Below are 16,113 nucleotides of genomic sequence, written 5' to 3' on the forward strand. Positions count from 1 at the left end.
TTACCAGCCTACATCCTCGTGTCTTCGACCGCGTGAAATTCAGTGTTGCATTTCCCCCACAAAATGCAAATAGCCGAAAAACATTAAACGCATCATGAAATGCAAGCCTGTAATAATAAAACTTTCATGTCCTACCTTTAAAGAACAAAGTCTCACATTTCAATGCCCTGTTTTATTAGGTAAAACCAAGTAAAACCGCATTATAAAAATGCTCCTCCAACTTTTCAGTTATGTGCATTTTAAGAAATTAAATATCACGTGTCTCAAACGGTGAAGGAAAAACATCGTGAGGAAACCTGCATACCAGAGAATTTTCTTAATTTTCTGCGTGTGTGAAGTCTGCCAATCGTGGTGGACTAATGGCCTAACCCCTCTCATTCTGACAGGAGATTTGAAGTCAGCAGTGAGCCGAAAATGGGTTGATGATGATGATGATGATTATAAAAGCTTAATTCTACAGTGTTCTAAATTTAGTTGATTTGTGAGTTCACATAATATTATCATTAACAGCCGATGGACTGCTGGACTGGTTAGCATACCCACTCTTAATTTTTAAACAATTTAAACATCATCCCTATTACGTCAAAATAAACTTCAAGCCAGTAGTTTAGTTGCTAAACTTAAAATTTGGCAACTAAGGAGATGAATCTTTATGTTATTTCTAAGAAAATACAAAAAATACGCTTTATACTTTAACGACTTAGGGTCATATCCTTTATTACTTGCTACCTCCCAAAGCAATCATCCAAATTCCATAGTTCTAGAAAACACCGTTAAAGATCAATCTCTCTCTAGCGAGTCTCTAACGAAGGGCTGCCACAAGTCTGACCACGTGTCTGAAGATTGGGGACATGTATATTGTATGTTACCTTTCCCATAGAAAACATAAACTAATTACGGTTTACAATTTAGACAAGTGAAGATTTAACCCTTGAAACCTTTCAAAGTCACCGCGATCCAAAGTTCCTTGTTAAAGTACAATACCTATGGTACGAGCATATAGACTTGATAACAGCCTTCCTAAAATAACTATCTCTTATTCTATAAAGTTAATGACAAACACACCTCTAACTTTTCCGTTGTGTGCATTTTAAGAAAAAAATATCACGTGTCTCAAACTTTAAAGGAAAACATCGTGAGGAAATCTACGTACCAGAGAATAATCTTAATTCTCTGCGTGTGTGAAGTCTGCCAATCCGCATTGGGCCAGCGTGGTGGACTATTGGCCTAACCCCTGCCATTCTGAGAGGAGATTCAAGCTCAGCAGTGAGCCGAATATGGGTTGATAACAATCGTCCCAGGATACGAGTTAGGACCATATAAGGCCATGCGCGCCGCAGTCTCGCCGCGAATCAGCGGGTAGCTGCAGAACAAGTGTCCGGGAAGGATGCCAAATGTGCGATTTCGGCTAATTGACGAGCGGTTACATCCCGTTTGATCGCACTCCAGCCGGCTATTCACTCGCGAATAAAACACTCGCCAGATTTATCTCATTCGCTATAACTACATTGTTGCCAGACAATGCTACGGATACAAAACATTTAACATTACAAACAAATTATACTAATGCCAGCGGACGCCCGCGACTTCGTCCGCCTTTAGACCTCTATAATTCAGCCCTATCAAAATCCGTTTTTAATGGATACCTACTAACTATAAACTACCTCCCTGCCAAATTTCAGCTTTGTACTTAAAGCGGTTTTCGAGATTTCGAGAGATTCGTGATATAATAAAATTCTCTATCGCTATCGCTTTCGATATCGTTATCTCTATCGCTATCGCTATCGCATCCCATCCCATCCCATATCTACTATATTCTATTCTATTCCATTATCGCTATCGCTATCACACTTTCCATTCAAACTTTCAACCCCTATTTCACCCCCTTCTCATTTTTATTTAGGGATAAAAAGTAGCCTATGTTCTGCGCCAAGGTATCATTTATAAAAATTCCAAATTTTATTATAATCGGTTCAGCCGTTTAAGTTAAACGGCTGAACCGATCGTAATGAAATTTGGTATTATGATAAATGGGACCTTGAAGCAGAACGTAGGCAACTTATCCCTAAAATAAAAAGAGAAGGTGGTGAAATAGTGGTTTAACGTTTGTATAGAAAGTCGATAGCGACAGCGATAATAGAATAGAAAACCAAAACCCCGTTTTAAGTTTAGATTTTAAAATTTCTTAAATCACATTATATTTCTTAATTTTTTTTTTCAGGATTTTTTTTTAATATATAAATGCGAAAGGTCATCACGAAAAACCGCTTGGTGTACAAAGCTGAATATACTATACAATAAACAGGCAATAACGGAATTTGCAAAGAAGATCCCTCTATATATTTCTCGGTTGATTTTAGAAGGCAAAATGCACCTGGGAGATAGAGAAGGAAAAGGATGGACGATGTCACTGGCACCATCATGCCCAAAAGAATGTCTCAACAATGCTACTCATAAAAATGTGTATGTTTAAACAATTAAGATTTGTATTTGTAAAAGTGTATTTCACATGACCGGAAGGGTTTTCTCCATCTGACCGCTAAACTAAAATTTTAACCTGATGGTTAAAGGATAATAGAAATGATAGATTATGTAGATGTTGTTTCCTCAAATTGTTGGTCTTACAAATGCTTTTAACAAAATCCTTTAAAGCAGTTGTAAAAACTATATTGACAACATTTGAAAATTAATCAGCAGATTTTTGCTGTTATTAAATGGTATTTATGAAGTTCCTTCACCAAAGTTTTAGTGGTGCATTCGTAAATTACTTTAAAATGAGTGAAATAAACTAAATCGGCCTATTTTCGTATAATAAACTGAATTTTAAAGGATAATGTTTGTTTCAAAAATTTGAATCAGTTGCAAAACGTCATAATTGCCTGTACCTATATGCATTTTTAACCGACTTCAAAAAGGAGGAGGTTCTCAATTCGGTCGGTATTTTTTTTTTTTTTTTTTATGTATGTACATCGATTACTCAAAGACGCCTGGACCGATTTCAAAAATTCTTTTTTTGTTTGAAACGGTATAGTCCCCATTTGGTCCCATTGCCATCATGTCAAGATCTGATGATGGAATCCTGGAGTAATTGAAGGGAACTTTCGAAAATTGTATGGGTGTCTAGTGTGTTCGTATACTTTTCCATTTAGTACTTTTAAGCACTACAATTTCATGAAGGTTTAAAATCGATCTGATGATGGAGCCACAAAACAGACGAGGGAACTCCTCGGCGATTTACAGCAGTTACCTTGTGTTTGGGCTTGATTAATTTGTATTAATGAGAACTTTCCACATAGATAGGTTGTGACTGTCATTTAGGGGTTTGGTGATGAAGACCAAGAACAATTAAGGGAACTCCTTAACAGTTTACAGTAACTACCTTGTGTTTGGCCTTGATTAATTCATATTGCTGAAAACTTTCTACCTAGATGAGTTGTGTCTGTTATTAGGGGTCTGATGATGAAGACCAAGGTCAATTAAGGGAACTCCTTAACGGTTTACGGTAGCTACCTTGTGCTTGGGCTTGATTAATTTGTATTGCTGAGAATTTTGTACCAAGATGGGTTATGACTGTCATTAGGGGTCTCATGTATTCGTTTGAGATGAAATTTCACACTAAAAATGGAAAAATAATAAAAATTTTAATAAAAAAAATACAACCGACTTCAAAACCTAAAAACGTACCCACTAAACTAAAAAGTGAAAAATAACATCATAATATGTTCTACCTGCTGATCAGTATGAAGGCGGTGCTTAGCCGGTGTTGTCTTAATTTAAGCCATTTCTGACAGGACCACATGAAACAACACTGTCTGCAAAATTTAAATCTATAAGATATTGGCATACACATGGCTTGAATTAATACATCACCGGCTTAGCACCGCCTTCATACTGATCAGCAGGTAGAACATATTATGATGTTATTTTTCACTTTTTAGTTTAGTGGGTACGTTTTTAGGTTTTGAAGTCGGTTGTATTTTTTTTATTAAAATTTTTAGTTTAAAAAATATGTGTTAAGTTTATCTAATTTTACAACATAGCTTTCTACTAATGAAATTACTCACCGAAAGAGATGGTTGGTTTTGAAATTATATTATTTAATAGTCATAAATTTAGTTTGACCCGATTGTAACTGTGACATTACGAAACGGTTAGTCCGATTTCAAACAATCTCGAACACAAAACATCCAGTAAATCTGGCCAAGATTTACCCCCATAGGAACGAAAACATGACTGTTCCGCCATTTTCTTTGACACAATTTGAATTTATGAGTTAATTTATTAGTTTATGTGATAGCGTAAAAGTATCCTCGCAACTTAAGGTGGACGATGACGTTAATGTAAGACAAAATATTAGGTAAAACACATAAACATAAAGATCTCATACATCAACAAAATGCTGCAAAAACTGAAAGAAGTAAAGTGGGGTGTACTCTTTTATACCAAGATCCCTAAAACACTTTTAGAGGTACCAAAATATAACATAATTTTAAGCTTTATATAAAAAACAATTACGCGACGAGGTTAGGTTACCAATTGTATACAATTTGTGAATTCCTTAATAACAAAGATGCTTGGAAATCATTGGCTTCACCTTCACACTGGCAGTAAGAGAAATTGTTAGTATGATAATGTATTCTTTTTAAAACCAGTGAATGTAGCTGTAGAGTTCACCAGCAGATCCTGTCTAAATTTTCTTAATTCTCTACGTGTGTGAATTCTGCCAATCAGCATTTGGCCAGCGTGGTAGATTTAGGCCTAGCCCATCTCATTCTGAGAGGAGAATCATGCTCAACAGTGAGCCGAATATGAGTTTTGATGATTAACAAAATCTACCATTACACTTTTTATTTGTTTGCTTGTTTTCCCCTGTATTTAATAAACGTTGTAACTTCACCGGAATTACAAAAACATGCAATGCTTTAGAGAGAAAGTCCTCCTCAGAGGAAATGAAGATTATATACAGCCACGAGACAGGAGAAGCTAAATAAAAGCTATTGACACGCACAGACAGCCGGCTAGGACTACAAAGATCGATAGTTACGAACGCACTACGTTTAATAATAGATAGCGTTGCTTTCAGAAAATATGTATTCATACTTATTCGAGTTGTGTGATATTAAATGATACCAGTCTTCTAGATCAAGGATTTTACTTAATAATAAAAGTTACTCCTTCCCTTCTAAGAGTTCCCTTTCATTCTTTTTTTCTGAGAAATCTTCCTAAGAAAGCTCAGAGTGATCACGTAATTTTATTGGAGTGAAAATATCAGAAATGAGATCCGTAAAAATTTAAAGTTACTGACGTAGCTCATCGAGTTGTAAAGCTGTAATGGTAACTACGATGGAACTCGTAAGTGGTAATGTGCTAAAATGTCGACCCCGTATCGGAAAGCGCAATGTTGGTTGGTTCGAGAGCGACCTCGTATCGGAAAGCGCAATGTTGTTTGGTCCGAGAGCGACTCCGTATCGGAAAGCGCAATGTTGGTTGGTCCGAGAGCGACTCCGTATCGGAAAGCGCAGTGTTGGTTGGTCCGAGAGCGACCCCGTATCGGTAAGTGCAATGTCGGTAGGTCCGAAAGCGACTCCGTATCGGAAAGCGCAATGTTGGTTGGTCCGAGAGCGACCCCGTATCGTAAAGCGCAATGTTGGTTGGTCCAAGAGCGACCCCGTATCGGAAAGCGCAATGTCGGTTAGTCGGTAGTTAATATTGGTTGGTCCGAGATGAATGATTGAAGTTGTGGACGTCCATTGGCTGATGATGAATAAAAGTTCACATTATGCTAACCATTGAAGCAACAGCATTCTAATATTGCTTCCAAGATTTGACCCACACATACTAACTGGACTATATTGTAATTAGGAGTATAGACAGATTAATTTCGTGTATTAAAAAACATCCTTGATCTGAATTACTGAACTCAATGCATATTTCCGAACGCGATGCAATTTAGTAAAAGGCAAATTGGCGTGCGTTGGACGTTGGTAATGGACCAACAGCCTGCGGTGGCCAGACCTACCTCCTTTTATGAAGGAAAATATGTCAGCATATTATGCTCCTACCACAGGTAAGTGTGCTTGGGAAGATTGCAGGTTTCAAATGTCCTTAAAGCCCTTATTATCATCATCATCATTATCAGCCGATGGACGTCCACTGCTGGACATAGGCCTCTTGCACGGACTTCCAAACAAAACGGTCTCGAGCCGCCAGCATTCAGCGACTCCCTGCAACGTGCTAGATGTCCTCGGTCCACCTAGTGGGGGGTCGACCAACGCTACGCTTTCCGGTGTGGGTTCGTCATTTCAGCACCTTGGGACCCCCAACGTCTATCGACTCTACGAACTATGTGGCCTGCCCGTTGCCACTTCAGCTTCGTGACTCGCTGAAATATATCAATGATTTTGATTCTTCTGCGGATCTCCTCATTTCTTATTCGATCACGCAGAGAAACCCCATACCATGAATCGCCCAAGTATATCTACATAATAATTCAAACTTGGGCATTTTCATTGTTTATTCCAATGTTCCCATATTGGAATAAACAATGAAAATGCCTAAGTTTCTAATTTTCGAATTTGATAAATGCTTTTTTCATTTCTGAAGTGAAAAGTTAGTGAAAGTTCTACAGTCTGTTTTTCATGGTTTTTTTCAGGAAGCACCAGATTAAGTGAGATTGTGGATTATTTATTTTTGCTTTCACACGTAAGGGGCCCCTGTAGCCCGGGGGCTGGTACGGCGGTAGCTACGCCCCTGGTAAGAGCTTAAGTTGACAAGCTTTAAGCTTTTCTAAAACGAGGTAGATGTGGTCATTGCAGTCTCTTGGTCCACGAGGGGCCCCGTATCATAGATACGCCACTGGTAGGAGTTTAAGTTGACAAGCTTTTCTAAAAGAGGTAGATGTGGTCATCGCAGTCTCTTGGTCCATAATCCAAATTGTCGATCACGTCAAGTGTAGACGATCGGTTCGCGCCGCGTCAGATCGCGGAAGCGAAACGTTTCGCCCCAACACGAAAAGGGAGCACAGCGGATATAATTAAATGTGGTCGGACTAATCGTTGGCGAGCGGTAACGCGCGAATTCGGTCAGCTATGGTGATATTGATGTTTTTTTAAACTTGTTATTATCAACACTAATATTATAAAGAGGTAAAGTTTGTCGTGTTGTAAGGGGTTATCTCTGAATCTAGAACTGATTTTAAAAATACTTTTTTTTTATTCTTTACAAGTAAGCCCTTGACTACAATCTCACCTGATGGTAAGTGATGATGCAGTGTGATGGAAGCGGGCTAACTTGTTAGGAGGAGGATGAAAATCCACACTCCTTTCGGTTTCTACACGACATCGTACCGGAACGCTAAATCGCTTGGTACGTCTTTGTCGGTCGGGTAACTAGCCACAGCCGAAGCCTCCCACCAGCCAGACCTGGACCAATTAAGAAAACTTCAATCGGCCCAGCCGGGGATCGAACCCAGGACCTCCGTCTTGTAAATAACCACCACCACCAAACTTTTTATCAACGTAAACGTGGCTTTTTACTACTAAAAAACACGTTATTTGTGAGTATTCTCACGGAAACATGAACTACGTGGATCCGCGGATCCACGTAGTTCATGTTCACTGTGGATCATTCGCTAGTGTTATTATGATACCAATGCCAACGACAAAAATCTATAATAGCTAATGTTATAAGCGGACAGACTCGTTAAAGGTTAATCTATGTAGTATGGCATCATGAGCTCCTGGGTCCGAATATCGGGCTTTGAGATATTGAGCAATTCTTTTGCCAAGAAATGTTTAAGTTATCTTTTCAGCCCTCGGAGAGAGTTGAACTGTCGTGTATCTAATAGGGATCGTCACAAAATCAAACGTTAACCCTAATTCGCAGGACATGCAATGCTACAAAAAGCTCCACTACTACTAAAATAAATTTCTCCCAAATAAGTGAAAATTTTCAGGAAGTTAGTGTTACAACAGAGCGTTTATTCGTTACAAATACAAGTATTACAGAAATCCAAACCATCTTTCTATCAACTGACCTATTCACTATTTCGGTCTTTATTATCAACCTATTAAAATAAACATCAAATCATTTGACAAAATGTCATCTACGTACTGTAAGATATCCACCAGTAAGCACCGGATGACGTTTGTTACATAGAATCTCAATTTCGTGTCAACTAGCATACGTCAAAGATAGTGAATTAGCTTGCTGGACTATGGAAATGCTTCACTAATTAGAAGATTGTCTTTCCGTCTTTGTGTGCAATTTTATTTATAAGCCTAACCAAATTAGCTCAACTCCATTCTATTTTAGGCACAATGTAGGCATGCCCTTCTAATAATAGTGTCCAATAATAATAGAATCACGTCCACACATCGATTGTGTCCTAGAATGGTTTCCCATTTATTATAAATGGGGCACAGACGAATTCCAAACAGCTCGAAACCCGGTTTTCAGTTTTTGGCATACCTTTTTAAAGTACGCTACAGTTCAAATTCTTTGTAGTGAGTACGAGTAAATATTCTTTGCGTCTTTATTTCAGGTGTACGTATTTCTTTTTTAACAACAATTTTTTTTTCTCTCTCTCTACTCTCTGTCTTAGTGTCTCTACTATAACTATATTTTATTCTCTTGATAAACTACAGTCGATTTGTTTTATCTTCCATTTTGAAACTGTTTTACTTTTCTTACCTTTTATGTAGAATCATGATAGGAATGTTTTAAATTCCCATTCACTACTTGAAATTTATTACTACTAATTTATTACTTACTACTTGAAATTACTTATATTTGTATAACAACATAATATGTATGTAAGATTCTTAATATGAAAAGAGCTCGACCACGAGTCCATCAAAAAAAAAAAAAACAAAGTTTGACATTTAGTCTATGAAATCACTACGCACTTTTTTTGATTCACTTCCGCGTCACCTACACAAGTTCAACAACCTCTATCAGATTAATCCGCAAATTGTCCTTTTTTTCACTTGGAACTCCATATCCGCTGATCGCCTAAACCTATCTTACAAATTTACAATATACAAACCGCAAAGGAAGAAGTTTATCTACCAACTCGCGAAGAAGCCGGCCGGCGCAAGAAAAAACGTGACATGAAGCATGTGATAATAATTAGTATTTAACTGAAGGTGAAACCCAGCGATCCGCCAAACTGTAAGTTTTCCTACAATGTATATAATGTATTGCACCTTCCCGCTCTTTCTTCGCAAGTCCTCTTGACAGGGGTTGCCTAGTAGAGTTTGCTTATAGTAATAAGGCCGCCTATGCATCCTAAGTTTAGATTATTAATTGTTTTGATGTTTTTATTTATTACTGTATTTTTGTGTGCAATAAAGTGTTTCTTTTTCTTCTTCTTTCTTCTTGAAATGAATGATTTCCAATTGTTGGGAACAATAAAGAAATCCTGAAACTCCTATTTGCAATATGGATTTCCAATGTGTGTAATAGTTTAGACGACTTCCGAATCCGAGACAAATCGCTTACTCTGAGATTTACAAGTAGGCCTTGGGTTACTGAGCGAGCGATAGGTACTCGGAGTACCATTGATGATCGAATCAGAATTAGATTCGTAATAGAACCAACGGAAATAGCTCACTGAGTTTCAAACCTGAAATGGAAGTGTCAAAGTTGAAATGGAAAACCCAATTTGGAAAGCGCAGTGTGTCTTCCTCGCACTATGTGAATTGACTTCATAAAAGTGAAGTGAAGTGAAGTGTAAATACTGTGTTACTACGTTATGAAAAATGAGGCGCTCAAAAGAGGAAAGTTCCACATATCAATGTTAGTTGTGGTCAACAACGAACGTTATTTAAACAAATAATTCCTAAATATAGACTACAATGTCGAGTTGTGTGTTCAGGAAGCGTAAAAACTATATATACATAAAAATATAATGGAATTAAAGACAAAATTGTGCATGTGTGCGCTCAGTTTTTACCCGACTAGGTGCAGGTTTGCGAAGTGAAGTTATAAAATAGACTAAATTAAAGGATTATTTTAATTTTGTAGTTGTAGTTATATTTCCTTATATTTTATTTTTATAATAAGTTTAGCTAAATTAAATATATTGATTATAAAAATCGGCTAAGTGCGAGTCGGATTCGCCCACCGAGCGTTCCGTAGAATTGTTTGGATTGAGCTTGTCTTTTTTTTCTTTTCAGTTTTTTTATACTTTATGCAGTCGGGTTTTTTTATTTGTTTAATTAATTTATGTATTATTCGGATCACTTTTTGCATATTTTGTAGAGACGTAACCGATCTATACTATAAAATAATCATTGCATAAAAGTGATTACAGACAGTTGTGATACAGAAGGCCCAATACCAGCAATGGATATCTATTGGGTAAAAGTGATGTTTAAAGATAATAGTTATGAGATTACTATCAAGTAACTTTTACCTGAGAGTGTTGCTCAAAATAGAGTCAATTTATTTAAGTATACTTTAAGGGCATACTTTGTAGGTAGCTCGTAATATATACTTGTTAGTATAATGGTAAGATACGAGTATGGGAACATAGCCAACAATATAGCAAACTGAATGGAAATCTGTTGAATTCATTTGCCACAACGTAAAATGTGCAGTGCGTCATATCGTCATTATTAATACAATTCGAATAGGAAGAAATTAGTTAGAAATATATTGATGATTGACAAATGTGATTTTGTCTCTACACGACTTCCTACGTCATTCATGTCTTGTTTATTTGTTTATTCATTGAAGGCATCGCTGTGATTTCTACATGGTTTACAGTACAATAGAACCCGTCTAATACGATTTCGCAGGGACCCAACTAAAAACGCGTCTTAGATGGGAAAGCGTATTATACGGTATATGGGCGGGGGATAGTGAAAGATATAACGACTAATGTACACATAAATAGTTATAAAAATTAGTGGACTTGGTGTAAAGACTACCTAATTATGCTACTAAAAGTAATCACAATCATGGTGCATTGGCAATTACAAAATTTTCAATTAAATTTTACTTTTGCAGTGCGTCTTGTAAATTTTCAGTTTAGAATCGCATTATGTCTAGGGTCGTTTAGGGTCGTTTGCTGTCAGTTTTCAGTTCTTTAGGATATCATGTATTGTTGTCCTGCAACGTTGTATTAAGACCTTTATGACGTCCTAATCTATCTGTTGTAATTTATTTGTCGCATTTGGAATTACACGCGTGTGACATGTAGGCGTAATTAACGGGATGACGAATAGTATTAAGCGTTAGGAAATGTATGAAAACATGTCTTAAGTTGTAGGGACTGGCGTAAAATGACGTAATAAGCGAGAAATCGTTATAAGCCCTATTCAAAAAGAGTGTTGTCGCCACTAAAAGGACGGTGGGAGGTCGCAATTGAAGCGATTGGGACCTCTGATATTTTAGTCATTCTGAGAGGAGACTCGAGCTCAGCAGTGAGCCGAATATGGGTTGATGACGACGATGTTATTATGGTTAAATGTTTAATGTATAACTCTGATACTAACGTCTTATTTTAGAGCAGATAATAAGAGGAAGCGTAAGACAAAATTAGAATCAATATGTCCTTGATTACAAATTGGTTGCGAACAAAATAAACAAATTAAATATATACACATTGAAACATTTAAATTGCTTTTCCATTAAAATTTAAAATGTGTTATTGCACTATTAAATACATACGGCAAGGTAATCTTTTTTTATTGGTTTTGTTAGTAGGTTTCGGTTATCACTAAATATTCTATAACCAAATCAAATCAAAATCCGTTTAATTCAAGTCATCACTATCAACCCATATTCGGAGAGCAGTGCTCGAGTCTCCTCTCAGAATGAGGGAGGTTAGATCAATAGTCCACCACGCTGGCCCAATAGCAGACTTCACACACGCAGAGAATTAAGAAAATTCTATCGCTACCCCTCTCCCGGCCAGCGCGGACCATCGGGAGTGTTATGAACGAATTTGCCAAGCTATAGCTTAAGCTTTGAGGACAAAATTCTGACCACAGTCCTTATTTACGGGTATGGTAGAGAGCAAGTTTTGCTGTCAAAATTAAATTCAATGCAAAGTTATTAGAATAATTTTTTATTGTCACCAAACCGAAGTTTAATGGAATTGCCGAAATCTAGTTTTCAAGACTATCCTTCTGCCCCTTAAATACTCGTAAATTTTAGGGATTGGAAAGCTGTAGCTCCAACAAATGATGCGTTTCCGACATTAAATGAAAAATATGATTTCGTGTATGAATATAATTATTATATTATTACACCAAACGAACGAGTCAATACGTAAACCATACTATATTTAGAATCCATAAACCATTTTATCGGTTATCATTCGGTTCGTTTTATTCTGGTTTTATTAGAGTTACAGAAACACGGCCGATGAGGATGTAGCGGCCTTGCGTACAGTTCAAATTGTGGGTCACGATTTATAACGTACTAGCTGACGCGCGGTTTCACCCGCGTGGTTCCCGTTCCCGTAATAATACGGAGATAATATATAACTTATAGCCTTCCTCGATAAATGGGCTATCTAACACTGAAAGAATTTTTCAAATCGAACCAGTAGTTCCTGAGATTAGCGCGTTCAAACAAACTTTTCAGCTTTATAATATTATTATACAAGTAGATTAATGACCTCACATTGATGTCTGGAAAAACAAAATAATGCCGTTGAACATTAATGGTGTGTTCAAAAAACTGCTTCATTGGTCCCGTGGTTAACTGGTTCAGCTACGAACAATGAGGTCCAGGGTTCGAATCGCAGGTCAGGGCGAAAAATACGATATTGTGATTTTTCTTGCCCTTAAGCAGATAAATATTTTCTGGCCTATATTTAAACTGAGCCTACTTGAAATAAATGAATTTTGATTTTGATATTTTACAATTAATGTACCTACATGTATTTTTCACTATCAAAACAGGCGTTCACTGACAACTTTTATTATAAAAGCTAGTGTATAAATGTGTGTTTATGTTTGATAACAAATATCCAATCATATCAAATGTAAATACTGAACCAATTTCACTGTAATTTGGAATGAAGATAGATTTTACCCTTGATTAACAAATAGATTACATTTATACTATTTTATTCTAAAACAGGTTACATTTAACCCCGAAATTCTATGGTTCCTGCCGATTTGTAGAAAAACTGAATTACACGCAAATGGCCAGTTTAAAATAATTTGTCGGTAGTTGCACCCATATTCGGCTCACTGCTGAGCTCGAGTCTCCTCTCAGAATGAGAGGGGTTAGGCCAATAGTCCACCACGCTGGCCCAACGCGGATTGGCAGACTTCACACACGCAGATAATTAAGATAATTCTCTGGTATGCAGGCTTCTTCACGACGTTTTCCTTCGCCGTCTGAGACATGTGATATTTAATTTCTTAAAATGCACACAACTGAAAAGTTGGAGGTGCATGCCCTGGGCCGGATTTGAACCCATACCCTCCGGAGTCGGAGGCAGAGGTTATATCCACTGGGCTATCACGGCTCGGCAGTTGCACACTTAATTATAATGGGTTTTTGAGATTTACAGATATGCCGCGTAACGCATGCTGGCGTATGCATGTGTTTGCCAAGTAAACAAACTAATGATTTGGCACCTCACTAAGCTTTTTCAACTTCAACATAATACGTAGATAATTATTCGTGTACTCGTATTTGTTAAGCCTCATTTACACGGTGATAAGTAGTAAGCTGTTGTCTTAAGCACAGAAAATAAGATCTAGTCATAGTTTTAGTGTGTCCAACAAGTAAGTAAGTTTAATTACCGATTGGATTCTAGATATGGTCAGGCTATTGAGGCAATATTGGTTAATTTTTTAAGCCTTAATACCAGCCACAGTTGGGAATTTGGTGGAGTAAACACCCTGTGCCGCTCATTCAGGCCACTCGCGAACATTCATGGTTATCAGAAACAAAGTAATTTTCACATTAACGAGTATAATATTAGTCATAAGTATGTTACTTCACCACCGTCATAAAATAATTTTATAGAATACTAACACAATTTTCAAAATATTTTTATAAATACTTATAGACGAAATTGTTTCCTACTTCAATTATCTGAACCACGTGCTAAAGGCCAAACAATAGATTGGTCGTGCCGGAAGTACTCGCAAGTCTGTCGTGAGTAAGCTTTACATTGTATTTGTATGAATGTACATTTCAATTACCTGTGTCAATGAACTGTCGTCATGTAAATGAGGCTTAATTGAGTGTTTATAAAGTTATTTATACACACAAGTATTTTATGTTTCAGAGACGATAAAGTCTCGCCATGCAAAAAGGGATTATGAGTTCCATATGGAAAGTGCCAACACTCTAGAAACAAAACACTGGAACGCATTAAGCGATTGCCGAAGTAATCGAACGTTCGCCTTGAATACTGTTTGACTCTCGTCAATATATTTGCTTCGGTAGCTTTGATTCGCAGAGACCCAAACACAAGTGCTCCGGACGCACACATTAATGCTCGCATTCGTATTGTGAATAAACATCGTAATGTAGCAGATAAACTAGGATGGGAGCCAAGACGAAAATATGCTACGGCGCGTTTTTCCATTGGATTTTGCGCTTTGGAAACGGGCAGTAGTCCCCACCGGCGACCATTGTTAATTCACCGATGGTATGCGATAACGCGAAAAATAAACGTATCCCACTGAAATCCTTACACGTGTGGACGCAACATTATCTATTACTGATGTCATCCCAGAAATATCTGCAGTTTTTTATGACAGAGACGGCTGTAAAGAAATGGTTGCATAACTGAAAACGGAAGCGTTTCGTTCTGATGAGCTTTTGTGTTGTGATCTCTGCTTATCAATGTGTGTTTGTGTCTTCCAAGGTCGCACGTGTCCACACAGGTGAACACACGCGAGAAGGTGCTTACGGAAATTCTCATTCACCGCAAGTTCTATTTGCATCCACCCATTACATGCATTTCCTCGATCGACGAATCCGTGGCGCGCAGTTTACGAGCTACTCTCCAGTTATAGAGAACAGAGATGTGAGATGTTGGCAGATTGTCGAGTGTAGAGTTGAGGGTGAAGCGGTGTTTACGTTGTATTCACTGTCAAGTGTCAAGTGAGCGGCTGGCTGTTTGTGTGGGTTACATAAATGATGCCCTCACCTCCTCTATCTTGAGGCTCTTGCGGACCACCTTCCGGGTGACCGCGGTCTCGTATGTTTCCTCGATTGTCTCCGCCATGGTTGCCATACGCGTTAGCGCGAGCGTCGCGCGCGGGTTATACGGCGGTACTGACGGATGGGCGGTTATTTTTAGTTTTCGGCGGCCGGTCGACGTGGAGCGGTCGGATCGCCCGAATACACTGTTCTCGGGATTTGAGGTTGATGGAACTCGGGATGACGACTCTGCTGTGTTCACACTGGGCGTTTCAAACGCGGCTGGCAAACGCTCGGTGTACATCTCACTTTATTGCATATCGAAAACTTCATGAATCATGAGCTCATATGGAGATATTGTACTCTGGTGTATTTGTGTTGTTTTATTAAAAGTTTGAGCTGGTGATTTGGAGACGTATCACGTATGATACTCTGATGGAATGGGAATGAAAGTAATCAGAATAAGTAGTTACCTACTAGGTAATTACTTATTCCGATTACCGTGGAGTAGATTCAGTGGCGAGGGCTTTAAACAAGCCGATTTCCATCGGGCTACTTTTTAAAATCCGAAATCCTGGTACATATTACATACATACATATTATTGTAAAGTTCTTTATACATATTAACATGACAACAAGTTAAAATTTTTTTTTTTTATTTTTGTTATCGCCCTTAAGAGCCGTTGCAGTTAGGGATCTTCATCTAAATTAACAAAAAACGTTACAGACAACCGCTGCATGTGACAGTACAGAACAGTCGAGTGTAAAAGTCCTTACAATAGACATACTGGTATTATTGTAGTGTATTTATCCTATTAACCACTCTGAATAAGAATATTTTGAGGAGTGCCGACAAAATAGAGTTCATTCAACTCAGGATTACCAGATTTAGGGTTGCCTTGGTTTTACTTTATGTCTTAAATATTTGTGCAAATGCAGTCACGGAAAATGCGCACTAGTCGTATTTTTGTGATACGCGATCTTCAC

The 16,113-nt window shown here is 37.7% G+C and overlaps 1 protein-coding gene across 1 annotated transcript in view; it reads right to left on the reverse strand.

The window, feature by feature from the left end:
- LOC112043483 (tropomodulin-1) overlaps nt 1–15,294 on the reverse strand; it is a 104,840-nt gene extending 89,546 nt beyond the window's left edge. Inside the window, exon 1 of the mRNA XM_024078908.2 lies at nt 15,134–15,294. Coding sequence (XP_023934676.1) covers nt 15,134–15,220 — 87 coding nt within the window. The 5' untranslated portion in view covers nt 15,221–15,294. The remainder of the gene's footprint in view (nt 1–15,133) is intronic.
- Nucleotides 15,295–16,113: the final 819 nt, after the last annotated feature.

The sequence above is a fragment of the Bicyclus anynana genome, chromosome 12 (assembly GCF_947172395.1).
Source record: "Bicyclus anynana chromosome 12, ilBicAnyn1.1, whole genome shotgun sequence".
Taxonomy (NCBI): Eukaryota; Metazoa; Arthropoda; class Insecta; order Lepidoptera; family Nymphalidae; genus Bicyclus; species Bicyclus anynana.